The sequence below is a fragment of the Bemisia tabaci genome, chromosome 10 (assembly GCF_918797505.1).
Source record: "Bemisia tabaci chromosome 10, PGI_BMITA_v3".
NCBI lineage: Eukaryota > Metazoa > Arthropoda > Insecta > Hemiptera > Aleyrodidae > Bemisia > Bemisia tabaci.
In genome coordinates, this window is record NC_092802.1 from 32,233,882 (window position 1) to 32,261,841 (window position 27,960).

The following is a 27,960-nucleotide window of genomic DNA, read 5'->3' on the forward strand; positions in this document are numbered from 1 at the left end:
CACCCCGATTGGAAGTGACTCCACTGTCACGGGCAATTTCCTATCTCTGAGAACGAATCAGGAAAGTATTTTTTTCAACATCAGGAGCTCGGATATGTCTGAGATGTGGCAAACATTTCCCACGTAAAAATTTCCCCGAGACTTTGGCGCTCCAAGCCTCCAAAAAGCTATACTGTTCGTCCACCGCGGTTGGAAGTTTTTCCACTGTCAGTGGCAATTTCCTTTCTTCGAGAACGAATGCGGTATGGATTTTTTTCAACATCCTGAGCCCGGCTATGTCGTTAAGACGTGGCTAGCATTTCCGTCGCAAAAATTTTCCCGGCGCTCCGAAAAGCTATGCTCCTCGTCTACCTCGGTCAGACGTGGCGCAGAGTCAGGATTGAGGCAGGCCCGGACCAGGCCGCGGACGATCTCGGCCAGGCCGAAAAATTTCGAAGACGTCGGTCGGGTCCAGCTGCCCGGACACGGAGTTCAGAGTGCAGGCATCCTGTTTCGGAGGCGAGGAACGGAGGCGACAGCGACGCCGAGGATGGCGACTCGACCGAGTGCCACTTTGGTTTCCTGGTTTTTTTCTCAAAGCAGCCAGGCCAGGCAGCGCGGGCCCCGGCTCGGCGGCTGGGCGGCGGCCACGGTGCTACGAGCACCGCTGACGGCTGACAGGCAGCGGCGGAGCTTCGGCGACGGCAGAGGCAGACGGGACCTTCCCCGAACAAAAGATCGAGAGGGAAGCCGTTCGTAAACTGGTACCACTACAGCTGGCCTGGCAGCCCGCCCCCTGCCCAGCTCGGCTCCACCGCAACCCTGCCGGCGATATCCCTACGCATTCCCCCTGCCTGCTCCTTCCCCGCCGGCCCCGAGCCCAATTCCTGCCTCTCGGATCTGCGCGGAGCACCGTCACCGTGGAACTCGGGCCTCCGAACTCACCACGACTCCTTTGGCAAGTTGGGTACCCCGATTTTTCAGATGTCCGCTCCGCGTTCGCCCGAACCCGTACGCGTCTCCGAGCTGCCGCCGCGCCGCGCACCGCCCGTCGCCCTGTCCTAGCTCCGCCATCACCGCCCGAATCCGAGAGAGACCGTCCGCGGCGACCCCGTTGCTCGTAGCCCGTTGCGTTGTCCAGCGAGGTCGATTTCGCCCATCATGGGAGTCCACCTCGAGCTTGTTTCGAAATTGTTTGGGTGTCGTGTGATTGCTCCAGGCATTGCGATGAGCTAGATTCCGTTTTCTTAGCCTCTCATCGCGGATTTTCTGTTTGTTTTCCCTGTGGAGTGTTCAAGTGAATGTGCAGGACGAGAGCTCTCTTCAAGTTTCGATTTTGTCACCATCTCGCTGAAAGGCCCTTCTCGGAAACCATGCCCCGTGTCCGGAGAAAACGGCGTCCCGAAGTGAATCCGCTCTCACCGTATGGATTATCCTAATTCCCACGATAATGTGACTTTCTTTGTCTTGGATGTTACCTGTGAAGTGTAAAACTTAGAATCATGGATTGGAGAGAGCCTCCCGAGAACTTAACCCAATTGTGCCGATTGTGTGCCTCCAATGACGATGTGCAAATCAATATATTCAGCGACAAAGGAAGGGAAAAACAACTCGTTGAGAAAATCTTCTCGTGCCTATCAGTTAAGGTAACGCGAAAGGAAAGCCGTTTATTTACTTTATCAGTCATTGTTTACCTCTGCTAGTGGCTTGAATGGAGCTCATGTACCTTTATTTACCTTTGCATGTACACTGATCATGCTCATTAGCTCATGTATCACTTTTCAATAATTTTAATCACAATTCCCCCCACTATTTACTGCTCTTTGACCATCTCAGTCTACCTGTTTAGTGTTAGTTATCTCTCTGTGATAGTAGTTCTCAGTCGTACCACTGCGCTGAAGCGCATCAATTTGGGTCAATCTCCCTTAGTCCCTCTCCGAGGTGTTTCAAGGACCTTCATCTGTATTCGACACTACGTACACCTTCAGTTTTGGTCCTCTTCCTAGTTCATCTTTTCTCTGTGTGTACTCATTAGAATCACAGTTATAATCGAAAACACATTACCGAGGAACTTTCCCCTCCTAATGAGGCCCTTGTCAGCTATGGTGTCTGCGTAACGAAGGTTTTGTTTACAGTTAGTGTCAACTGCAAATTGCTTTTGTTCCAGCAGAATTTTTAAGATATGAGCTGAGGCATTGTAATCAGGGTGTAAATGAATCATGATAATCATCAGCAGGCTTATTATTGAAAGTTTAAAGCAGTCAGATACAACATCGAAATGCGATATATTTCATGGTTGAGATAGGGCAATGTTTCGTCATGTCAGGCTGACACAGTTTCGATAATCAGACCGCAGGAATTTTCCTAGAGTCTGCGCCAACCAAGCTCACGCACTTTAAGACTGCCACAGAAGATCTGCTATCTTGCTTCCTGCATTTACTCTCCGTGCTAAAATGATGTCCTACAATCTTCTGTCGTAGTTTATAAGTGTATAAGCTTATTTGGCATGGACTCAGACAGAACGAATTTATATGAAGAATAAATATGAAAAATCTTGAGTGGAGTTCACCCATTTGCATCATTTGACGAGTATACTCGTCAGGACATGCCTGGAACATATCTCAGTTGACAATTTAATTTGCGCCATCTGTTGGCATTGCTACACGGTTATTTTGGTCGTGTTTTTTCACTTTTCTGTAAGATGGCATCTCAAGTGCAGCAACGCTGACAGATGGCCTGAGTTAACTCGTCAACTGAGATACCTATGTCCCAAACGCGTGCGGACAAGTATACTTGTCAAATAATGGGAATGGGTTAAGGCTTTGCTCAAATGAATGATGGCAGTAAATTTGCCAATTCACATATTAAATTGAAAGGGAACATCACCAGTTTTATAAACTCAGTACCTTTTTCAGGATGGGATCCAAATATTAGGTATGAATCTATTATTGGATACATTGTTGCACACCTTTATATTGTACGTTAATTTATTTCTTTAAGTAGGTACTTACTTATGTTTTCCTAAAGTGATAGCTCTTTTGCTTTCCAGGTTTCCCATTCTGAAAAGCTGCCAAACTCTGTATGCTACAAATGCATGACATGTCTTGAAAACTACTATGAATTTCGATGCAAATGTCTGGATGTCATCTCAAAGTTGGAAGTTCTGTCCAACAGGAATGTCCACGACCAAAAAGACCCACTTGCAATCAAAGTAAGTCAATTTTAAAAAGTTCTACTAGCCACACACGAAAAGCTAACCATTTTTTATAACAATGAATTTTAATTCTGCAAGGTACAATCTATAGTTGAGTCCAAAGAAAGTTCCAAAAGATTCGGAAAACCACAAGTAGGGTGCATCTTCATTAATCATGGAAATAGAGGCAAATTTGATGTTCATCTCCTCTAAGGCTGGAAAAATTAGGAGGCTTTGTGGCGTTCGCCATTAAGTTGCCCTTTCTCTTGTTATTCATATTGTCTGTGTAAGTCCGCAACCACATAGATACCTTGTTTGCGGTGTTTGAAAATCTCTGCTCCTATTTTATTTCTTTAAAGGAGAACAAATCAACGTTGTTCCTTGAAATTTTCACAGAATATTCTTCCTACAGATGAGAAAAATGACAACAGTTTTTAAGAATACCGTTGAGTACTTTTCCATTTCAAAACTAAAGTGTGATAGGGAGTCTATAACGTCGCAAACGGAGATACGCGGTTGCGGACTTACACTGTCGATATGCTTTCATTTGTATAGCAATAGTGTGCCCTACTCCAAAAACAATATGTGGTAAAGCCAAAATGAAATTCTTATTACCAGGAAAACCTGGAAAGGACAAGGACTTGTCTTAGTCAAAGAGGGAGGCAGCCTGAGATGCCGTATCAAAACAAACCATTTCGGACCATTTTGAAACTGAAGCTAGCTTGTTAAAGCATTAATGTGGAATATTTTTATCCAATGCTCAGTGATCTCCAGAGATCAATGGGTCTGTTGAGTTACATTTAGCAAAAATAACTAAACAGTATTGCAGGAGTTTACTTACTTTGACAATGCAGATTTTGTTTTTATTACGCCGTTTATTTTTAAATAGTCTTTATTGACATGGAATTTTTGACGAAAGAAAGACATCACTAGCTGAGTTCTAAACTACACCATATCAATTCTTTATTAAGTGGGGGCTTGTGTCTTTGTACTTAGCTTGGTTGGTTCAACCCTCCACAATCAACAGCTTCAACATCTACTGAAACAGTAACTTCTGTTTAATTTTTGGAGAATGATGTACGAAATACCTCAGGAATTGCTCACAAAAACAATGAGTTCAACCTATTTAAAATCTGTATTTTTCATTATTTCTGAAACATGCATTTTATTTGTCTACTTGCAGGAAGAGCCAGATGAACAATATGACACTCAGGCAACACAGCCAACGGATTATTCCAAGGTATTCCATTTTCTTTCTACTTGACAGAACTATCTATGATAATCTTTGCAGCAAGATGAAAGTGTGTTTATCGCAAAATCTTGCTGCAAAATAGAATCCTTCTGTTCAAAAACTTCAAAAAATTTTCATCGTAATATTCACAAGAATTCTGCAGAAAAAGAATCTCAAACTCTTGTGTAGTTTGGGTGTAATCCTCCATCACTGGTACCTGTATCATCAAGTGCCTTTATAATTTTAACATGTGGTTGCTATACAGGTTATCAGAAACGCACATGATTAGTTCAAATGTCTGTACCAGACATGGAAAGACACTGAGAAGAAGTTGCGATGTGAAAACATAATGCACCTCATGGACTGTTTTCCTGACTGTTTACCTGACTGTTTCATTTCAATAACAAAGTTCAACATTAAATCATGAACATCTGAATCATATCCATAGATTTATTTTAAACAAAGAATGAGAATCCAAGGAAAAGTTTTCAAAGTTCCACCGATGGGCTGCTTCAAATTAAAAATTGAGTTCATAGTTGTGTCCTATAGTCCGAAAGTTGTAAAAAAATATCAGGTTAATTGGACTGAGTTCATGTGATTTTAACTGGACCAATGACAATTTCATATTTTTGAATGCCAAATCTTACATCACTCTCACTGACGTCCGGTACATGTTGATCTAGTTTTAACGACTATAAACGTCAAGTTCAAAGTATCCTAAAGATTTTTAATGTTCATGATTTTTCAATTTTGTATGTTTGTAAATTACAGGATCTCAAATATCTCCTTTTAGCCAGTTTAATTTTTGTTATCCATATTTCTCACACAACTTTTTTCTGTACAGGCGAAATTACAAGATGCTGGAAGAATGGACATGGCTATGTATGGGTACGTAATTTAACAACTGCTTTAGGTGTCAAGTCTTTTTCCTTCCTATGAAATAATTGTTTGTACCATGAGATCTATGAAAGTACAACATCTTGCTCATAGAAGCTCTGGTTAGACACACAAAATGTTGAATAGTGTAACTTGAGATGTTTCCTTACATATTGGGAAATGAGACACTTATATTTTTCAAAGTACATAAGAGGCGTAAGGATTCCCCTGTGAATACACTGTGCTGCACTAATGCAGGCATTAGTATAGCACAATGTATTCACAAAAACAGTCATATGAATGGGTTCACACTCTCTGCTCAGAAGTCCTATGGTTGTTTACCCTTGCAAAACTCCTCAATTTATCCACATTCGGTGAAACAAGTGTTTTGTTTCGTTTTGAGTATGCACCATTGGTGTTTTTTGATAGGTTTCAGCAGATTTTAGGGATAACTTTTTTCTTTTATAAATAACCCTGAAATGGAAAATCCACTAGATACTGTGTTTTTTCATAGCATGGCAGTACAAGGGTGTCCTATCAGAATCTATCTGAGTTACTGGTTATTTTGTATATCTTTTCTGCGTAGACAGAGCAAAACCTACCTAATCAGAAGTAAAGACATTCCAAACAGCTTCTGTCTGTGGAAGGGCTGCAGAAATGTAAGAAAGCAGTTGAATAAGCAACAGTTAGAAAATTTGCGAATGAACTTATAGATTTTCAGTAAGCTACTCAAATCCATAACTTGATGGAAACTGACCTCTATTTACTGTGATGACAGCACATTTGTGACAAAGGCAATTCATAATTTATCTCTGTGAAGTTCTCAGAGATCATAATTAATCACATAAGTAATAATATTTCATTTTTTTTTAAAAAAAAATCTAAAGCTTCTCCATTCGTGCAACTGCAATGGTAATTCATTGCTGATGACGACGCTTCATCGGTATGTTTTGCCTTGCAGCCATATACAAGTCAGGGTGATTACAAACGATACATCAATGGTACAACTTTTGAAAGAATTGAGAAAACATTAGTCTTTGATTACAAATGTTTGTTGAAGTAGTACTTGAAAGTATTTTAATTTTTATTTTTCAAGCCTTAATGAACCAATATTTCACATTGTTGCAATCTCTTCATAATTTCAGGGCTCCAGACGCGTACAAATTTACTTGCCAAGAGTGTGGCGAAGCTTTTATCAATCAGAACGAATTATTTTTGCATTCCAAGAATTGTAGAGAGGGCGAGTCCTCAGGCCAATCACAAGCCAATCCTGATAGGTGAGTAATTATCTATTTTTTTTATCGTCAAAGCGATTGGTACAAAAATGTGATTCAACAACAGAATAGAAAAGACATGCCTCAGATAATATAAACATGAGAAAAAAGATAAAAAATGGGTAAAACAAGGCTGAAATATTAAAACACTAAGAGGGCAGTATTTTTTATCCATTTGAAACTGATTTTCAGCTGCAAGAAACTGGAAAAATTAGTAGAGCTTGTAATAGGTTGTGTAAGAACAACTTAAATGAAGTAACCACTCTATTTTTAGCCAATTTTTATTGTTTTTTGCAGTTAAAAATGAACCTTTAATGACTCGAAACATCCTGCCTTTCAGTGTTTTCATATTTTAGTCTTAAGTGACCCGTTTTCATTCTTACTATTCTATTTTCATATTTTCAGGATATGTATCTTTGGTAATACATCAAGACATCATCAAACCATCAAAATTCTTTGTGTCAATGTGCCTCTGATATTTTAGAAGCCTGAATCGAGGTTTTTCTGTGTGCTTTACACAAGACATGAGGAAATATGTGGAAAACTGAGCGAAAGAAAGCTAATTTTTTGTGTTATCGCACGAAATCTAAAGATCAAAATTTATTATATGAACGGATTCATCAGGGTTTTTTTTTTCTTTGCCTTTTTCGTAAGGAAAGTAACCTTATCATGAGAGCGATTCCAGATTTCTTTTAGTGAACAAATGGGAAATTTCACCATCTTGGCAGCATCAGAAAACTTTGTCTTTTCTCCGAATGGTCCACTGTTTCACATTTTCGCTTTGGACCACCATTATTAATTCTCTCTCTCTTTCTGCAGTCATTCGTTACAGAATCTTTTAGTTGTTGGCTCATTACCTAATAAGCTTGGTTGTTGAGAACAAAAATGTTCTACCAGGTACAAAAAATTCTTTTATCTTGTCTTCTATCTAAACTTTTCGGTCAAAGCTTCATCAGGGTTTTAGCATGTCAAGTCCATACCAGTAATTCACATTAAACCATCACATACAGAAAGATTTGAAGCAACGGATTAAAAATTCACTAGCTTAGGATACAAATGTTAAAATAGGGTTTTACCTGCATGCTGCATAGGCAATTACAGGGTTTCCAGCGACCGGGAAAAGTCAGGGAAAAAAAATCAACCGGGAAAAGTCAGGGAATTCCGGTGTTGGTCAGGGATTTTTCTGATTTTTCGTGGAATTAGGCGCGGGCGGTCTCGGGCTCGCGTTGCGGGATTTTCATGCTCATTTTCACTTTAACAGACTGCGTCAGATCCATACTTAAAAGTCAGGGAAAAATATTGGAAAGTCAGGGAAAAGTCAGGGAATGGAAAAAAATAATTTGGCTGGCAACCCTGCAATTACTGTGCTCTGCATGGGTAATACTTTCTTGAGGATAATTATCATTCCTCAATTCTATTTTCTCAAAAATCATACAGGGCTACATTATATTTACTCGCTGGGCTTTGTGAAATCACATGATTTTTCACTATTCACATTCGACGGAATGCACCCGGAAAAATAAAAAATTAATTATTTTTAGAAATTGTCTTGGAACATTCAGTTATTTTTTCTTTCTCAATCTGATCCCCACAATGTTACATTTTTGGCCTCGATTAGTTGATTAAAAATCAAAGGAAATCTGATGGACAAGCAGTGATGTAAGTCCTGGCTAATTTTTTAAATATCGGAAGCCGTATCCAATTTAACCTTAAGTATAAGAGATTTTTTCTTGGAAAAAGTCAATAGGGAGATTTCAACTTGACCCAGATTACCTACACAAGTCAGGCGAATTCTTTTCCAAAATTGGCTGGGCACCCTGTTATATTGATTTAATTTTGGTAATGAAAAAATTAAACACTAAGAAGTGGCCCGAACTGTATATAACAAGGTGGAGAAATGGTGCTGGGTCCACACCATTTCCCGGGGAAACAAAGCCAAGGAAATACCAAAAATTAGAATTAGAGTCAAAATTAAATTTTTTGAACTCAAATGCGCACCAGTACGAAACTGAGGGGGGAGAATTTTATTAATTATTTTTTTTTTATTTTATTAATTTAATTTTGGTACTTACTTTATATTTTCAGGCCATTTAAGTGTGACCTCTGCTCCAAATCATACATTCTGTCCAAACATCTGTGGGGTCACATGGCTACTGCTCACAGAGGTCATCCAGCAATATTCTGCCAGCCATGTACCCGAACGTTTTCATCGCCAGCCAATCTGATTGAACATCAGAGGTCGAAACATGGAATACCTGGACCCTCCAACAATTCAACATCGCCAAGCGGTCAGACCTCTCAAGCCAACAATGTTCAACAATTGGTGAATAGCTCGCGTAACACACCGGGCTCTCCATCACCCTTGCGAAAGGTGAATTTAAAGTTTTTTGCTATTCATTAATGCTTTATTTAAATTACAAAACGGGCGTAATTACCCAAGAACAGCAAAGTAACCTAAAAAATGAAAGACAGCAATAAATGGACTAGACTAAATAAACTTAACCAGGGTGTCTACCAGTCTAGAAAGTCCGGAAAAAGTACGCATTTTTTGAGGTTGGTCCGTAAGTACCTTAAAAGTACTTAAATCTTGTGGAAGGTCCGTAATTTTTCGCATTTTGCGCTGCGCGTTCAGTTTGATCACCTGATAGTTATGCGACCCTCTGTGTGTTGTCCGTCAGGCGTATTACTGCAGTGTCAGCCCGTAAGAGCGCGGTTGTTGTAGAGGAGCGGAATAAGGCATTTCTCTAGATTTGACGGAAACAGCCGAAAAGGCCTCGGGAATAGCCGAAGTAAAGCGCGCGGCAGTGCCAAAATCAAAGAATTGCGACACATATCAAATAGGTACTTAAAAAGTACTTAATTTTTCCCCAAGGCGAGGTACTTAAATTTTTCCTTAAGTACCTAAAAAGTGCTGGAAAAGTACTTATTTTATTTTTGTGGACCTCAGTAGACACCCTGGTAACAAAACTGAATTCAAACAGTTACTTACTTATTCAAAATCAAAACTCATATAATTCAAGTATAAATACAGAATAATATTGTTGTGCCATGAAAGAATGCCGCATGAGCTTTTAGATGTTTTTAAAAATGCTTTGATATAATACGAATTCCCAGGAAAATCTGTGAATATTTCTCCTCCAATTTTTCAGAGAATTCAATTCGCAATCAGAACTGAATCATCAGAAAATTTCAAGGGAAAATATTTATCATTCTTCTTGAAAATGAACATTTTATTGGAGAAAATTTTACAACTCTGGAATGTTTGTACGGATTTTTTCCTTAGTGGGGCAGCATTCTCGTAAACACTACCCATTACCGTCATTTTGCAAGCGTTCAACTCTAAACCATCATCAGCAAAATCATTCAATAGTTGGTTCCACCCCTCCTTTATAAAAACAACTTCTACAGAATTAAAGCAGAAAGGAGTCCTGGGAGAATTACATACTGTACGAAGGGCGGGCAAACCTAAAAAAATAGTGAATTCTCCTCGTCCAAAATAGCAAAGAAATGTGTAGAGAGGAAATATGATCTCTAAGGACTCTGCTGGTAAAAACTAGATCATATGAGAAGTGATTTGATACTTTGGCTGGAACATTCAGTTATATTTTCATATTTTATTTTCAAATTGGCTAATTCATCAGCTTCTCCACAAAAATTTAGCTGAATAGAGGCTTGCTTTTTCTTTGGACCATGAGATGAAAGTTTGAATGATGGTGGTTTTTCAGGTTTCTTTTTTTGATACTAATATTTTCCAAGCAGCAAAACTTAGATTTTATGATGGAAAAAGTACAGCAAAAAATTCATTGTTCTAAAAAGGATTATTTGTTTTTTATTTTATTTTAATTGTTTATTTATTTATTTATTCATTCATTCCTTCTATGTAGGTCTTTGAATGCCCCTAATGAAGAGGGGTCAAAGTTTTCATCAAAACATTCAGATCTTCAGGTGATATTTTACCGGCAAACTACAGGATTACTACTGTTCCACCAATTTAAGCTTAAAACCTACTCCTCCTCTCACCTTCTCATTTTCATTCAAAGTTTTGACAATTTTCAAAAGTTTTTTCTTATTGCAGTGTCTGATGATTAATTCAATCTAAACAGTAAATGGTGGAACACATGAATGAAAATGAGTAACCCAATGAAATTGACTTTTATTTTTCAGCCTGCCTTTTACATGGTTTGGCTTTACATGGTTGCCTGGTTTTGTAAAACAAATAAATGAAAGTATGTAATAAAATGGGATCAACTTCAATTTTTTGCCTGGTTTTTAATTTAGTTTGTTATGCAGACATTTATTTTAAGTAAAGTCAAATGAACAATTTTCAAAACTATGAATATTTAAATTGAAAAGAATAAAGTTTATTATTGGAGCTCTGCAAAATTTATATCTTAATTCCATTACATTACTTTAATGAAAATCGTCATTGAATACCATTGTCATGATGGAAGTTGTCAAGAAAACGTAAGTGTAGGCCAGAAATTTCGAAAATATGAAGTTGTGTGCTGAGCTGTCTTTACATTTCTATTGTTTCTTTTCAGATCCTGAACTCCGAAAGTAGAAAGAGATCCATCGATGAAGCGTGTGGTAGTCGACGTAAAAACTCAATGCCAAGAAAAATTTCTCGAGCTGATGAAGAAGCAGGTGATGCAAATTTGGAAGGTCATTCAGCATACATGGACAATGGCAACACCTCTGCCCAAAGTAGTAGCTCGGTAATAAATCAGGTTTCCATGTCTCAATCATTTTTCGACAGTAATATTTTTGCTAACATTCGTAACGCCAGTGCGCAAAACTCCAACGCTAGTAATCTTACAAAATCTAATTCCAACGTAAATGGTAATTTTAATACTGTTTCCAACTCCTCTCCCTCAATTTCTTCCTTCAATACTCAGCCCCCGTCTCGTGCTCCCTCAAAATCAAAGAGCACTTCTTCAAATAATCCCTTCGCTAGAGTTAGTCAAAATAAAGAAAGTCTGACGTGCCTGCTCTGTGAGAAAACGTTCACAAAACGACCACTTCTAAACAAACACATGCGAGCTGTTCATGGAATTGATACGTCTGCAGTTACTGTCGGCAAAATACCCAAGTCTATGAATGATGAGGACATTGAAAACATGATGGAAGCAGAGACTGTCTTTTGCTGTGAGATCTGCACCAGAGAGTTCAATGATAGACCAAGTATGTGGCTTCACATGTTGCACGCGCATAGACAAGCAGCAGGCTTGGCTTGCGGTCTGTGCTTGAAGATTTGTAACGACCGTGGTCAACTAGCTGAACACCTTGAAACACATGCCAATGATGGCACCGATCAGAAAAGGTTCTGCTGCAGTTTTTGTGGTAGACAAGACGACGCTAGGCCTAAACTCATTAAACACGCTGCTGTTCATGGTACAACTGTGAACACAATAGAAATCGTCATCTCAAATCCCAGGTATCATACACACATCAACCACGCTGCCGCTCAAAACAAAGCACCGCCAGTAGTGCCCCCTGGATCTGTCAGCTGTAAAATCTGCTCCCGAGTGTTTGGAGATGAAGAGAAGCTAATCAAACATTGCCAAAATGCTCACAAGTCTTTGAGTTTACTTGACCACACAAACAATTTAATATTTTCATGTGAAATCTGTAGTGTTTCCTTTTCATCTCGGTCAGAGAGGTGGACGCATATCTACAAAAACCATACATCTGATCCACGAGTAGCTTGTCCGATTAAAACCTGCAAAAAGGTGTTCAGTTCCAATGCGCTTTTAAGTGGACATGCTGCGACCCACCATCAAGAGCAAGGCGAATACCCGAATGTCTGTGAAATGTGTGGGAAATTGTTCCAACAGCGTAGTGAATTTTATAAACACATGATGGGTGTCCACCCCCACACTTTACCTTTTGTCTGTGGTGTCTGTCTAAAGATCTTGTGTTCAATAGATGAACTTAAAGCTCACGTGCGAGATGAGCATGAGCCACTCCCAGAGCTTCTCGAACAAATTCGCTGTGATATTTGTGCAAGGCCGTACTTAAAACATTCCAAGATGGTGCGTCACCGAGTCATGCACAATGATGGAACCGAAGCCCCCAAAGTGACCAAAAAGTTTTTCGAGAAACCAGAATCTCTCAATTGCTCTCTGTGTCCTGACGCTGGTCTGTTCGAATCAATAGAAGTCCTCTCTGAACATCGAAGGAAATCTCACAATCTAATGGTGTGTGATTTGTGCCCCAAATTTTACGCTAAATGCTCTCACCTGTGGAAGCATGTGCACAGATGTCATCCAGGTCATCCTGATGTGACGTGTCAAATCTGCAGCAAGACATCAGCTTCTCGTATCCATCTAAAACGGCATATTGCCAAATTGCACAAAGATAGTGACCTGTATGATCCAGCAGATGATCCCCACTACCGCGGTGAAGATATGCCACATATGGCAGCATCTGGACCGCACACTTGTGAAAAGTGTAAACGAGTTTTCCGAAAATATAGTCTACTTCACAAGCATTACAAACATTGTAATGGCCCACGCCCTCCCACCACGCCAATCCCTGCAATGGTTGATGGAGTCTACCCGTGCTCGAAGTGCTCAAAGACATTTGTTCTACCAACTGCTTTACGAAAACATATCAGATCCTCTCATATTCCGCAAGTCTGTGAATTGTGCGAAGTCAGTCACGATACAAAGCAAGAACTGATGGATCACATTCGTGAGAAACATGGAACGGATCCACGTTTGAAATGTCAAACCGAAGGTTGCAGTCGGCTATTCCGACTTCAAGCAGATGCAGAACGCCACAAGAAAGAGCATGCGTCTAGATACTTCGCTCACTTGTGTAATTTCTGTGGTGATGTCTTCACAAATCGCAAGAAACTTCGAAAGCATTTGAAAAGTAACCATAAAGATCAGACTGAATTTTTATGTTACGTCTGTTGTGAACCTGAAATTTCACTGTCGCTTTTAGCAGAGCATGTGTTAGAACATCATGAGCCTTTATTGAAACAGTTTGCATGTCAGCTTTGTGGTAAGACGCATAGCTCGGGAAGTAAAGCCAACGAACACATCCGAGCCAATCATGGTAGTGAGTATAAGCCTTGTCCTATCTGTTGGAAAATCTTTACGGATAAAAGTGAATTAGAGACCCATGTCGAGAACCATCCAAAAGATGCACCTGTTGAGAAACCAGAACCAGTAAAGAAACCAGCTACCAAAAGACCGTCAAATCCCAACACCTCTAGAATCAATAAAGAACTCGCTGCTCTTACTGAAAATTCTGCAGACTTTTTGTCGTTGGCTAAATTGGAAGATGAGGCAGGTGGGGAAGTTTCAAAACGACTCAGACGCATGTTCTCGTGTATCTCCTGCACCCAGTCATTCAGAGTAATCAATGACCTAATAACTCACAGAAGATCAGTCCATGATGAATTCTGCTGTTCTTCATGTGCTCAACAATTCATCCTTGAGATCGATTTCGATGACCATATTAAAGTATGTGAACCTTTAGCAGAAGGTTTTGTAATGGGAGGCACTGAAAAACCTAAGGAAGACACACCAGCTCCAACACCACCCTCGCGCAGCTCAGGGCGGACAGTCTGGGCTTCATTCGATGCCGAAACACCTTGCGAGTTGTGTGACAAAGTTTGGACCGGCTTGAAACACTACTGGCAGCATTTAATACGAACACATAAGGAAGCAGCCCCATTCGCGTGCGGAGTATGTTTGAAATTATGCAAAGATTACGAAGACCTAGCGCACCATTTAGATGAGAAACATCTTGGAACTTTCACAAGCAAAGGAAATAATTTTGTTTGTCGAGTTTGCGGTAGGTACCACAATGCCCAAAGGAAGTTACAAATACATATGGCTACTCACACAGGAAGATCCAATATCGGCACCATTCCCTCCATCCGTTGTCGCCACTGCGAACTAGTTTTCAAGACTCAGAAATTCTTTGACGAGCACATCGCCAAAGATCATCCGGGTGTCGCTGCTGAAGGTGATGCAATGCACAGTTCTTATGAAGAAGAAATTGAAACTGTATTGATTAAAGATGAAATTCATGAAGATGACATCGACATGGAAGAAGTTGAGTCAGACGCTGAAGAAGACACAGAAAGCGAACAAGCAGAAGTAAAAGTAAAGAAAGTTGTCGGTGAAGATGATGATGACGATGATGAAGATGATGATGATGAAGATGATGATGATGATGATGAAGATGATGATGATGAGGAGGAGGATGATGACGATGACGATAATGATGACATTGAAGCAGAAGATGTTGAAGATATGTCTAAAAAAGATGAAGATGATGATGACGACATTGAAGATGATATAGAAAATGATGATATTGAAGCAGAGGATGTCGATGATGATGAAGAAGATGATGATGAAAACGATGACATAGAGGCGGAGGATGATATGGAAGAGATTAATGATACAACAAATCCAGATGACACTGCTGAGCAACCTCCTGATCCATCAACGATCAAAAATAAAGCAAACATAAATCATTCAACGCCTAAAGATAAATCAAAGCTCAAAGAACTCAAACTGGTGGTACCAAATATGAAATTGCCAAGTGATGAGGTTAGTGATTCAACAGAGAAAGAGGAGTCAATGGATTGTGACACCGTGTCGAATACGGATGACGCAAGTCAGCCTGAAGCAGAAATCAATGTTCCTAACTATCCTGAAGCCACCCCCTGTATTTCATAGTCCTTTTTGTAATAATCTCCTGTTCAGCATGTTAAAATCAGGTTTTTCTGGATTTTTTTTTTTTCTATATTACTTGTAATAATGTGTAAATATTCTCTTGTACTCTATGTATATTTGTACCATCCGCAATTTTCTACTCCTAGATCCTAAAGTTTCCACTCTTACATATTTATTTTTATGTATATTGGTGAATTTAATATGAATCAGTTTTTAAATATTGTTGAAATCTAAAAGAACTGAAATGTGAAAATCTTAACTTTAGGATGTTTATAATTTCAGTGTTTGTGAGGAGGATTTCACCGAACCTAGAATCTCCTTGTAAGTTTTGTACTGATGTGCTTTTTCATTCCAATTATATCTTAAAATTAAGCCCCTTACTCAGCTACTCTAAGAAAATACTTACGCACCTTTTTTTCTGTTCAATTTATCTCTCCTTTTTGTGATCGAAGAAGGAAAATTACTAACTTTTTTGTATTCAAGTCAAATATGTGAATTGATGTTTAAAAACTTTGAACAGAGTTTCTAGAAAAGCTTTTGAATGTTATTTGGACGATTTCAGCCAAATCAACATAACTAATGTTGATGTTGCCTACTTTTCTCTGATGTTTATTTTTCAAACAGAAAACTAACAATAAGCAACAATGAAACTTTATTGTGAGCATTCTCTTCATAATCTGAAGCAAATTCAAACCAATTTTTAAAGGTGTTAAGTATTTTAGGTTTCTGTTAGAAAAATAAAACATCAGAGAAAATCATACTAAGTAAAACGTAGTTAAACCGATTCTGGTTAAACTCGCCTTTGTTATCTCTTACTTTCCTTAGGTCTGTGAACTGAGGAAGTTCATAATACCTAAGTTTTTTTTTATCTTATAATTATCAGTGTTGAAAAACCCAAGACTCCCCTGTATTTTCAGCGCACATGAACGCTTCGAAAGTTAAATAGTGTTGTAGATTAGAGTTGCGGATAAATTAGCAGAAGGTTATTTTTACTCTACCATTTGGCCTGTGTAATGGTATGCCCCATCACAAAACTATCAAGTGTTTCTGGACTCAAAATAGTCCTCTAATCGGTTCTGAATAATAATCCAAAGCCCCTGTACCTAACTTTTCTTTTCCAGTCAAATCTTTGTACTCTCCAAATTTTGCAGCTCTGTGAAAATTACAATTTTTTTATTAGCACATTGTAAAGGTTTTTTGCTGGTTTGGTAGGAGTTAAAGTGATTATACAATGCAACAAAATATTATGCTTTCTTGTCTGTAATCGTGAATTCGATCTAAAGAAGAATTTTTAAAATTAGTGAACCCTCCACTGTACTCGTATAGAGGAAATGTAATCAATATGCCACCCAAAAGTTTTTTGACGAATCTTGTGTCTTTCTCTCTTTCCTGTATCACTTTTTCCTCTCTCTTCTTCTTCCTTGCCTTTTCTGTTTTTCCTTTTTCTATAATAATCCATGAGAACTGCGAAGCTCGTAAGTCGATTGGACCGTAGTTGAAAATATTTAACTGATTTCTACTTTGTCCATGATCTTATACTCATTTTCAATTGAAAATAATTGATTAATTTTTTTCGAGAACTTATTTTGCAATCAATGATTTGTGTGTCTCTCATAACCCTAAGTTTGTTTTACATCAAAGCTTGCTCATGACAAATGTACTATCGGTTTGATCATGAACATGCTTCTCTAATGACAAATTAGTCGCTATTTTGATCTTGTCTCTTGTTAAAATGTTGGTGATAGCAGTGCTTTTAGCAAACATAACTATGGAAGTATAGGCGTAAGCTCTAGCGTGTTCCCAAGTCCTGCTCTTGTCACTTATGAGCTGACTTGAAAAATTGAATTAAGAATATGAGACATTTTTCCAAGACATTTTGCGGAGTCTAAACTTCATCACTGGGCACCCAGAATTATCACTCCACAATCTGATGTTCACTTGTCAGTTGAAAAAATTATTTTTTTTTAAGTTTTTGCCACTTGGAAAGTATTTTGCAATATTATTCAATGAAAATTTTCGAAATATCATGACACTTTTTGTATGTTACACAATCATTATATGTACTTTTTGCTGTGGACTTTTGCCATCCAGCTGATCGCCTGTCCCAAGATTTCTCTCTCAGCCTGTTGTTGGCATCTTATCCTCTTCACGATATTGTCCTACTATGTTTGCTTTGGAATGCTCAATGAGAACATCAGTGATCATCTAAAATTATAAAATTTTGTAGAATCACTTGAAACAACGTTTACGTTAAGTACTTCATATGTTTACTATCTGTCAAATAGACCTCATCATGCAACAAGGAACTAATTCAATATTTTTGACTCGTGCATGAAAGCGCATCCATCTACATGAGAAAATTTATGGCATATACATTAAATAAACAGAGAGGCAAGGTAATTCCATCAGAGTGAAAAGTGACATTTTTCCAATATTCACCCTGCATTATATTTTTCAGGATCACTTTTTCACTAGTTACATCTGACATATATTTCTTACTACGAGTTAAGACATTTTCTTGGCTTAGATACATTTCAAATAGAGTGCGTAACGGTATGAAAACGCATGATTCTTCAACAGGAGCTTGTCTGAATGAGCATGTGTTGAATTTTAGAGGGCCACGGTGTAGAGGGAGCAACTGTCTTTTCAAAAATCCTATTTTAATGAGAAAAGCAAAAGATTGAAAGGTGACTGTTTTCATTCATTTTACGAACAAATAATAAAAATAAAAGGAAAAAAAGGGGAATAAAAGATGTATCTATATGTGTCTATGTTTTAAAGGCATAATGCTCTGAATCTAAAAAGGAGACTCATACTAGATCGTTCATAAATCTTGCTAACGATGCATACTGTAGGTCATATTTACAATCAAATTCGTAGATGTATTGTTCTATGAATAGCCAATTCAGCAAACAATCCGGGGCAAAATTTAATTTTAAGGCTTTGTGTATTTTGAAACACAAATCGACAGATCTCTGCACTGTATCACAACTATAGTACGTCTGGTCAACGCGAACAAAAGCTAACACATCGGGGAGGTCTCCAATCAGAATAATGCTCGGTTGAGGCCCAACACCTTTGCTCTGGAGCTTTTCACTCCTTCTTAAAAATTCTTCCTCTGCTTCCTCTTTTGTTGCCTGATGGATTATGAAACCTCTCTTGTTTTCTAAAATGAGCCAGACACAATAGTTCCTTGTTGCAAAACGTAGTCCAAATCATCAGTAATAATTCTTGTGTGGAACCAGGAACTCTCATTGCCTTTTGTCTTGTTTTTTTCGATCAGTTGAATGTCAGTATTATTACTTAAGTATTATATTATTAATACCTTAGAAGTATTAAGGAAAATGCGAACTGAAGGAATCAGGTTACATTAAATTTTCTTCTACTTCACTGTCACAAAAATTGCTACTCTTGAGCTTCTCCTGATTCAAAGTTTTTTTCCTCCCCCCCCCCCCCCCCCAATTTTATTTGATAACAATAAGTTATGATAAAACGAATCTCTATGTCCGGGATTTCAAAGTCAGTGGGAAACGTGAAGTGTCAGAGAATTTTTACAAATCCAGGAAAATAACAAAACGATTAAAGAAAAATTGTCAAAACATCCTTCTTTGCTCTCTCATATGCGTTAGACGTTTTGGACTAAAAATGTTGCTTGGAAACCATTTCAAATTGGGTATTTTTAACTGTCCTGTGTATCCTCAAATGCCAGATAAAATTACTAACATTTGTCAGGGAAATGTTGGAGAATTTCATTTTGAAAATTCTGTGACAAACCTGTCGTGTGCAACTAGCTCTCTTCAGTTTTTTACTTTTGTCTGAAAATCATGTCAGTCTATCCTTTTCCCAATGTATGCAAACTTTGTTGTACTTCGAAGTACACAGTGTTATTTAAGGTGTGAAATCAAAGCTAAAGAAACACCTGCCAAAATTAGTTCCTGGAGTAATTAATAACTTGAAATTACAGGGCCTTGAAAAGCTCTTGAATATCTTCGAATCTCCCCCAATTTTTCAAGTTCTTACAGACAATGACTTTGCAAAGAAAGTCCGAAAATTGCCAGAAACTCCTTGAATCATGAATATTGAGTCTTATTTTTAATTCCTAAGAGAAGCAATTTCTAGATAATTTCTTTAACTTCAGTTTTCTACCAGCTATCGCCTCATCCTATCGTTAGTCTCAAATGTCCCATATATGTGAACCCTGACTAATTACATAGATTTTTGGGGGTAAAATCTCCTTTTTCTAAAAAATATAAATTTGAATTTTTTTGTTTTGGCTGCATAAACCCTGTAATTGCATGAAGCAATATCTGAACATAATTTATGAAGTGTAAACAAAAGAATCAATAATTGAGCTCTCGTATGCTGCAGGGATATTTATTTAAGTGTTTTCTTATTAGTTAAATTTTGCAAGAAACACATCGGTGCTGCTGGTTTCCTCTGAAATAAACTCCCAAACTGAAAAAAAAACCCTCGAAGTTGAGGCTGTGAAAGAGGGTATCGCCTAATATAACTAATGGTGAAAGTCTACCTCTATATCCAATGAATTTCTCCATGCACAGATAGGGAGCTAATACATTAGCAGGGTTGCGGTGGCTCCAGCCTTGGAGTTCCCCTACAAAGTGGAAACCCTGCTAGTGTATTTGCTCCCAATCTGAGCAAGGAAAGATTGACAGGACGTAAAGGTAGAATCTCACCATAATGTAGGCGATCCCTGCCTTTACAGCTTCAGCTTCGAGAGTATTTTTGAGTTTGGGCGTTTGTTTCGCAGAAGTTCAATGGCACCATCGTGTATCACGAATTTTACAGCAGTAGAAAAACTTGTATCGCAAATTCCTGTGGAGTGCAAGAGCTCCTTTCTTCTCTTTTTTGCTTTTTTTAATTTTGCCTATCATTTACTATAGTACACATACGTAGATCCATCTGTGATTTCTTTCTTTTTATATGCAATTATATTCTTATGTTTTAAATTTGATAGTAACTCTATTAATGTAAGGTGAATCAATAATCAAGTAATAAAATTCTCATCAGCAGGAATTGGTAAATCAATAATCAAGTAATAAATCTCTTATCAGCAGGAATCAATATTAAACAGTGCAACTAGCAGGAACTATCTTTTGCAGGAAGAATTATGGTGAATCACAACCATTGTGATATGTATTTTTTATTTTGTACTTAAATCTTCAAATAATCTATCTTGAATCTCAAATGTTGAATTCTCATTTTCTTGCCCACATGCTAGTCATTTCGATTTTTTCGGCATCTGCTGGTTCATCGCATTTTTCTGGACCAAAAATGTGATGGTCGATTTTTCTTTTTGAGTCGCAACTCTCATTGCACAACGAATAGAATTTACCGTCACTGATTGTGATCTGTGTCTTTTTAAGTCTAAATTTTAAGCAGAATATTGTAATTTCCTTTGTTTTCATCAAAATAATGATATTTTTCTGTATGGGCTGGTAATTAATTTACAAAGGACAATTCCTATGAACCACTTGCGGTAAAAATATTTTTATTCAGTGGTTTCTCAGGTGAACAGTTCTTCATCTCAAAGTTGAAAAAATACAACTCGCTCCATATTCATGACAATGCATTAAGGTATTTCAGAATAATGCGTGCTTTGATACATCCTCTCAAACTGAAAGTAGAGAAACTCATGGCCTTTTGTGTTAATGAAAATTATATTGTTCCTCATGTGGCAAAGAAAAAAATAAAAATTAAAATTACATCAGATTTTTTCACTGACAGAAACATTACAAAAGTAGCAGATACTCCAATATTAACCTTTATTTACGCAGTGCAAGCTCTTCAGTTTATGAGGAGGACCTTCTTTTACCTTCTAATTTGTTAACCTAATTGTCAAATGATATTTTAGGTTTTATCCACTTTTCCACTCATACAGTCTTGAGACTCTAATTTGAAAATGACTCCTTTGAATTTTACAATTCCAAATTTTCTGTGATCCACATCAAGCTTTAAAACAGAGTTAAATGAATACTCACAATTTTATAGTTATTCAGACTCATTAAAATTGTCTGTTCAGGTAATGCAGTGACGAAGCAGTTCTGTATTGACAGTGATGAGCATAATTTTGCTCATTTTTATTAGTGCATGTATTTATGTATTTTTTTTTTTACTCACTCTTGATTGTACACTTGTAGATAATTTGCATCTTGATTTTCTATCTCAGGGATGTTCTGTGAGAAATGTAATATCTTTTAAAAATTGGGAATGTGGCCTTTAATTGGTATACCAAATGTTTAGGAAAGTGCTTCCAACATCAGTCGCTCTCTTCTTATTTGTTGGTCATCAAAGCTTGAGTTTCAAGCAGTTATGATGAAGCCTTAGTAAGAGGAAACTTTCGAACATCAATTGGATGGCATTGGCCAGAATCAACCTAATTACTCTCGACATTGCCTAATTTTATCTTGTGCTTTATTATTTTACAATAGAACTAAGCTATACATTCGGTCTTAAAATTGTTTCGAGTATGTTTCTCATAATCTAAGGAAAATTCGTGAAAAGTTTCAGGGTTTAATGTGGATTTGTTTTCCTGTCAAAAAATAAAACAATATAGGAAATATGGCTCTGTGAAGTGCATTAAGGCCGACTCTGGTAAAATTAATCCAAGTAGTATCGCTTAAATTAAGATTTATTTGAATACCTAAATTTGGTTTCCACCTACCTTTTAAGTCAGGTGGAAAAATTCAAACCTCGTTTATCGTTTTGAACATCACAGTATACCCTCATGAGAAAAGCTTAGGACTTTATCTTGTTTTAAAAGGATCCTACCATCGAAATCAAGATAAAAAATTCCATGAGCGTGTCAGAGCATTGTCGTTCGGTTTCTCATAGCACCTCTCATTACTGAAAGCTCACAACTAGTGGTAATTTCTCTTGTCTGCACAAAAGCTTTGTGTGTTGTTGTTGTTTCTTTTTTCTTGGTGTAGAAATGATGATGTCTGCTACCAGTATGTTCGATTAGAAGTGAAATTTCAAATTAAAGCAAATGCAAGTTTTGAAACTTACTTTTTTTAAAAAATTTCCCTAAATTTCATTCTAACTAGCGTTTGCCCTAAAATGTTTTCAAAATTGAATGAGTTTTGGTGTCATGTAAGTGATTAGTAACTGCTCTAATTTTAAATTACCAAATGTAATTGAATTACTCTAAATAATCTTGACATCAATCATGGGTGCATGGTGCATGTATCCATACTCGAATTAAAATTCCGCCATTTATTTTATTTTCCTTCGTGAATGTAGTTATGCATCAAGTTTTGAAATTAAAAATCCATCTTTTCAATTTTCTGTTTACTTTATCCTTTAAATACTTTACTTTATCCCCCCCCCCCCCCCTAGGTCCCTTTTTACGTCACTCAGTTTTGAAATTGATGGCTACTGGGGCTAATTTTTCTCATGATTTTCTTCCATGAAATAAAACTTGATTTTTCTCTTTTTCTACAAAATTAGCCTATTTTATATTAGATGAAATCTTACAAACTGTTACCAGTAAGTGCTCCAGAAGCATATCTTAATAAATGAAATAAAAAATTAAACTTGTAAATCTAAATTAAAATTAAAAGGAAGGAATTACTTTCTTGTATCTTTTGTAATATTATGTATTTCTTTTTTAAATTGTATTGATATCCAGTGCAGTATTGTATATGATTGATTTTAATCATTAATTTATATTTGTAATAAATAATCAAAACTTACTTAGACAATAGTAGTTTTTGTTTTTTTTTTTTTTTATGAAAATGCAAAAAAATAAAGTTAATAGTTTTAGTACTTGCTCACCTTTATTCTTTATTTCAATTTCTATTTTCTCTATTGAAGTTGTTGTGAAGTGTTATAAAGTTTTGAGAGGTACCACTTTGTGTAATTTATTTTTGAGTCAGTAAGTTGGTAATTTTTAAGTAGTCAAATGCTCAGAGGTCGTATCGATGGTTAAGGAAAAATATTGCCTATCTGCAAACTGACGATTTTGTAAGACGAAGGAAAAACTTCAACATTTTTGTAATTTTGAGGTTGGTTTTGCAAATTTTTTATGATGCATCACAGTGACATTACAGTGCTTTCATGCGAAATTAGAAAAAACTGAAAACATTAACTTACATATTTTATCCTGGAGAATACGCCAACTCATTTTCACTAAAAGTGAACATATTTCTTCCAAACGGAACCATGTGCATTATAACGTGAGCCCTGTTATGCATATATTCTTATGGGTCTCAGGGCTCATATCTTAATGCACATAGTTCCGTTTGACAGAAATACATTCAATTGTCAGTCGATTGGTATTGTTCCTAAGCTATCAATAAACGGAGATTCATAGTGAAATTTCATTTTGGTGATCTAGTGAAATTCCATCTTCCATCAAATTTCAACAACTTTTCCTAGATGCAACTCAGCAATTATTCGGGGATTCGATTAGAAACTTCGAAATTTGACGCATTTTTTTTTTTTTTCAAAATCATAATTTTACTGTTTCTGTGCACTTTTTATCATAATGAGTCCATTTCAGAAGTTTTAAAAAATTTCATGAAATTTTAGTACTAAAATAAGCATCTTTACTGCCGTGCTAAGGAATTGCGCCGTATCAACCTTCAGGCGTTGCCAAATTTCCTTTGATAAAATACGAATTTACTGGGAAAATTGTAAATATCTTCCCCCCAAAATTTTCAAACAGCTTTGTACGCAATTTAATCTAAAGTATCTGAAAATTTCAAGGGAAAATATGCTTCAATTGCGTCGAGAATTCTCCTTTATCAAGGGAAAGTTGGCAACTCTTGAATGTTCCTACGGCGTTCTTCCTTAGCACAGCAGTGTAGTCATATGACATTAATTTCTTGAGGCATAAAGTTTAGTAGATATTAATATTAAATTTCAGGGGGAAAAATTGCAGCGTTACAACATCTGTTGTTTCCTGGTGTTTGGTGGATAAATGGAATGCGTATACTTGGGCAGCATTTAAAACCAGATTTTATTGACTGCCGAGAGGCAGGGCATCTACTGGTCCGGTAATAGTACTTACTTATTTTTTGAAGGCGGTCCGGAAGTACTGAAAAATTGCGGAAATTTCCTAGAGAGATCCGGAATTTTTTGCTTCATGCCACGGGTGTTCTTTTAAAACAGCCTGGAAAAAAGCAATCCGTTACGCAATGATTCTTAGTGCAGTATTTTCCCGCCAGTTCGTGATTGTGAAGCCAGATGATCCTCAGGCCACCAATGAGCTTCGCATTTCTTGGGCTACGTCATTTTCCTCGCGATTTGCGTGTCACTTTTGACAATTTTCGAATTTTATCACTTAAAGATACCAAAAAAGTACTGAATTTTCTTGTTTAGGAGGTACTGAATTTTTTGGAAAGGCATCGAGAAAGTGCTTTGAATGTACTTAATATTTGCCAGCCAGTTTAAGTAGCCAACCTATTTATGCGACGCGAGAATCCCGATTCGGAAAGTTGGCAAGTTTTGGAAACGCCTTCAAATGTGGCGTGATAACCTCCCGCATTCCGGAGAGTACGAATAGTTGTATCGTCGCGCCTTAGCAATGCAATGGAAGATTGACATTGAAGTAGCCTTCACGCTGGCATTGCCAGATTTCTTTTGCCGCTATTGCAGCTTTAACCGCATTGTTTAAAGGGTGCTCAAGCCAGGATTGTATTTAGAAAATCGACGGTGTAAGTCGGCAATCACACAACTCGGTCTGCGACATCGCAGACTTCTTGTCATACTTTATTTTTTAAGCGGAAAAATACTCAACGGCAATTCTTTAAAACTGCCGTGATTTTTCTTTTCTGTGCGAAGTAAATTCTGCAAAAACTTCAAGGAATGATGTCAATTTGTTCTCCTTTAAGAAAATAACATAGAGGCGGAGATGTTCAGACACCGCAAACGAGTTATGTGATAGCCGACTTACACCGTGGAAATGAATAGTTTTTAAAGAATAATCAAAAACAAGCGAGCGGTAAGAAATATAACTAAACAATAGGATTAAATCAACGACAAAATACAAGAAACCCCATAAAAAAATGTGTGTAAAAAGCTTAAATTAAAACGGAAACACATCCGATCAAATTACACGCTCATTATCTACTGGAACGAAAGCCATAGACAAAAATTAAAACAAGGAAATTTGCGCATACCTGTTGCATTAGCTCGTAAGATCAGTTATTCCATTATTTTCATGCTCCGAATTTGATGCGACACGAGAATCCCGCTGTGGAAGTAGGCAGTTTCGAAAACGCCTTCAACTGTGGCGTGATACCTCGCGCATTCCGGAGAGTACGAATAGTTGTATCATCGCGCCTTGGCTTTGCGATGGAAGATTAATATTGAAGTAGCCTCCACTGCTGGGGTTGTCGGTTTCCCTTCGCCGCTATTGCAGTTTTGACCGCATAGTTTTAAGTGTGCTCAAGTTAGGATTGTATTTAGCAAATGGATAATTTCTAAAGAAGAATTGAAAATAAGAAAGCGGTAAGAAATATATTTAAATAATAGGAACTCAAATCAACAATCAACTTTAAGGTACCGAAACGGCACTGAATTTTTGGGAAAGGCGCCTACTGAAAAAGTACTGTAAAAGTACTTGATATTTGCCGGCCAGTTTTAGTAGACAGCCTATTTATGCTACTTGAGAATCCCGATTTGGAAAGATGGCAGTTTCGAAAACGCCTTCAATTGTGGCGTGATACCTCACGCATTCCGGAGAAAGGCCTTGAGAGCGAATAGTTGTATCGTTACGCCTTAGCAATGCGATGGAAGATTTATATTGCAGTAGCCTCCACCGCTGGCCTTGTCGATTTTCCTTCGCTACTGGAGTTTTGACCGCATAGTTAAGGTGTATTCAGGCTACAGGATTGTATTTGGAAAATAGATAATTTTTGAATGAGAATTAAAAATAAGCAAGCGGTAAGAAATATAACTAAATATAATAGGAACTCAAATCTACAATCAACTTTAAGATACCGAAACAGCATACTGAATTTTTGTGCTTCAGAGGTACTGAATTTCTGGGAAAGGCACCGAGAAAGTGCTGTAAAAATACTTAATATTTGCCAGCCAGTTTAAGTAGCCACCCTATTTATGCGACACAAGAATCCCGATTTTGGAAAGTTGGCAGTTTCGAAAACGCCTTCAATTGCGGCACGATACCTCCCGCATTCCGGAGAGTACGAATAGTTGTATCGTTGCGCCTTAGCATTGCGACGGAGGATTAATATTGAAGTATAGCCTGCACTGCTGGCGTTGTCGGTTTCCCTTTGCCAGTTTTGCAGTTTTGACCGCATAGTTTTAAGTGTGGTCAAGCCAGGATTGTATTTAGCAAATCGACGGTGTAAGTCAGCAATCACATAACTCAGTTTGCGACGTCGCAGACTTCCTTTCATACTTTATTTCTTAGGTACTTCCCTTCAGCGGTTTCAGAGGTACTGAATTTTTTGGAAAGGCACCGAGAAAGTGCTGTAAATGTACTTAATATTTGCCAGCCAGTTTAAGTAGCCACCCTATTTATGCGACACAAGAATCCCGATTTTGGAAAGTTGGTAGTTTCGAAAACGCCTTCAACTGCGGCGCGATACCTGACGCATTCCGGAGAGTGCGAATGATTGTATCGTTGCGCCTTAGCAATGGAATGGAAGCTTAACATTGAAGTAGCCTCCAAGCTGTCCTTGACGATTTATCCTTGCCGCTACTAGAGTTTTGACGGCATGACTGAAGTGTGTTCAAGCTATTATTATATATAGCAAATGGATAATTTTTAAAGATGAATTAAAATTAAGAGAGCGATAAGAAATATAACTAAATATTAGGAACTCAAATCATCAGCCAACTTAAAGGTACGGAACAGCATACTGAATTTTCCCGCTTAAGAGGTACCGAATTTGTATCTTCGCGCCTTAGCAATGCGATGCATGGAAGATTAATATTGAAGTAGCCTCCACCGCTGGCGTTGTCGGTTTCCCTTTGCCGCCACTGGAGTTTTGACCGCATAGTTTAAGTGTTCTTAAGCTACAGGATTGTATTTAGGCAAATGGGTAATTTATAAAGAATAAGTAAAATTAAGAAAGCGGTAAGAAATATAACTAAACAATGGGATTAAATAAACTACAAAATACAAGAAAGTACGGTAAAAAATGTGTAGAAAAAGCTTAGAATAAAACGGAAGCACATTCGAGCAAATTACACGCTCATTATCTACTGGAACGAAAACTATGAACCTAAAATTAAAACACAGAAATGTGCGCATAACTCTTGTGTAGACTCAAAAGTTCAGTCATTCCATTAATTTCATGCTCTGAATTTTATGGGACACGAGAATCCTGATGCGGAAAGTAGGCAGTTTCGAAAACGCCTTCAAATGTGGCGTGATACCTCCCGCATTCCGGAGAGTTAGAATAGTTGCATGGTTGCGCCTTAGCAATGCGATGGAAGATTTATATTGCAGTAGCCTCCACCGCTGGTGTTGTCGGTTTTCTTTCGCCGCTACTGGAGTTTACCGCATTGTTTAGGTTATTCAGGCTACATGGATTGTATTCAGCAAATGGATAATTTTTTAAGAAGAATTAAAAATAAGCGAGCGGTAAGAAATATAACTAAATAATATTAACTCAAATTTACAATCAACTTAAAGGTACCGAAACAGCATACTAAATTTTCCTGCTTCAGAGGTACTGACATTTTTTGAAAGGCACCGAGACAGTGCTATAAATGTAC

General features: G+C 37.5%; 1 protein-coding gene across 1 annotated transcript; it reads left to right on the plus strand.

Annotated features, from left to right (window-relative positions):
* Window positions 1–927: 927 nt before the first annotated feature.
* On the plus strand, window positions 928–23,034 carry LOC109038377 (uncharacterized). The gene is made up of 7 exons (XM_019053414.2): window positions 928–1,625; window positions 3,029–3,190; window positions 4,356–4,412; window positions 5,248–5,291; window positions 6,425–6,556; window positions 8,639–8,924; window positions 11,095–23,034. The coding sequence occupies exons 1-7, from the start codon at window positions 1,482–1,484 to the stop codon at window positions 15,250–15,252; spliced, it is 4,983 nt and encodes a 1,660-aa protein (XP_018908959.2). The 5' UTR covers window positions 928–1,481; the 3' UTR covers window positions 15,253–23,034.
* Window positions 23,035–27,960: the final 4,926 nt, after the last annotated feature.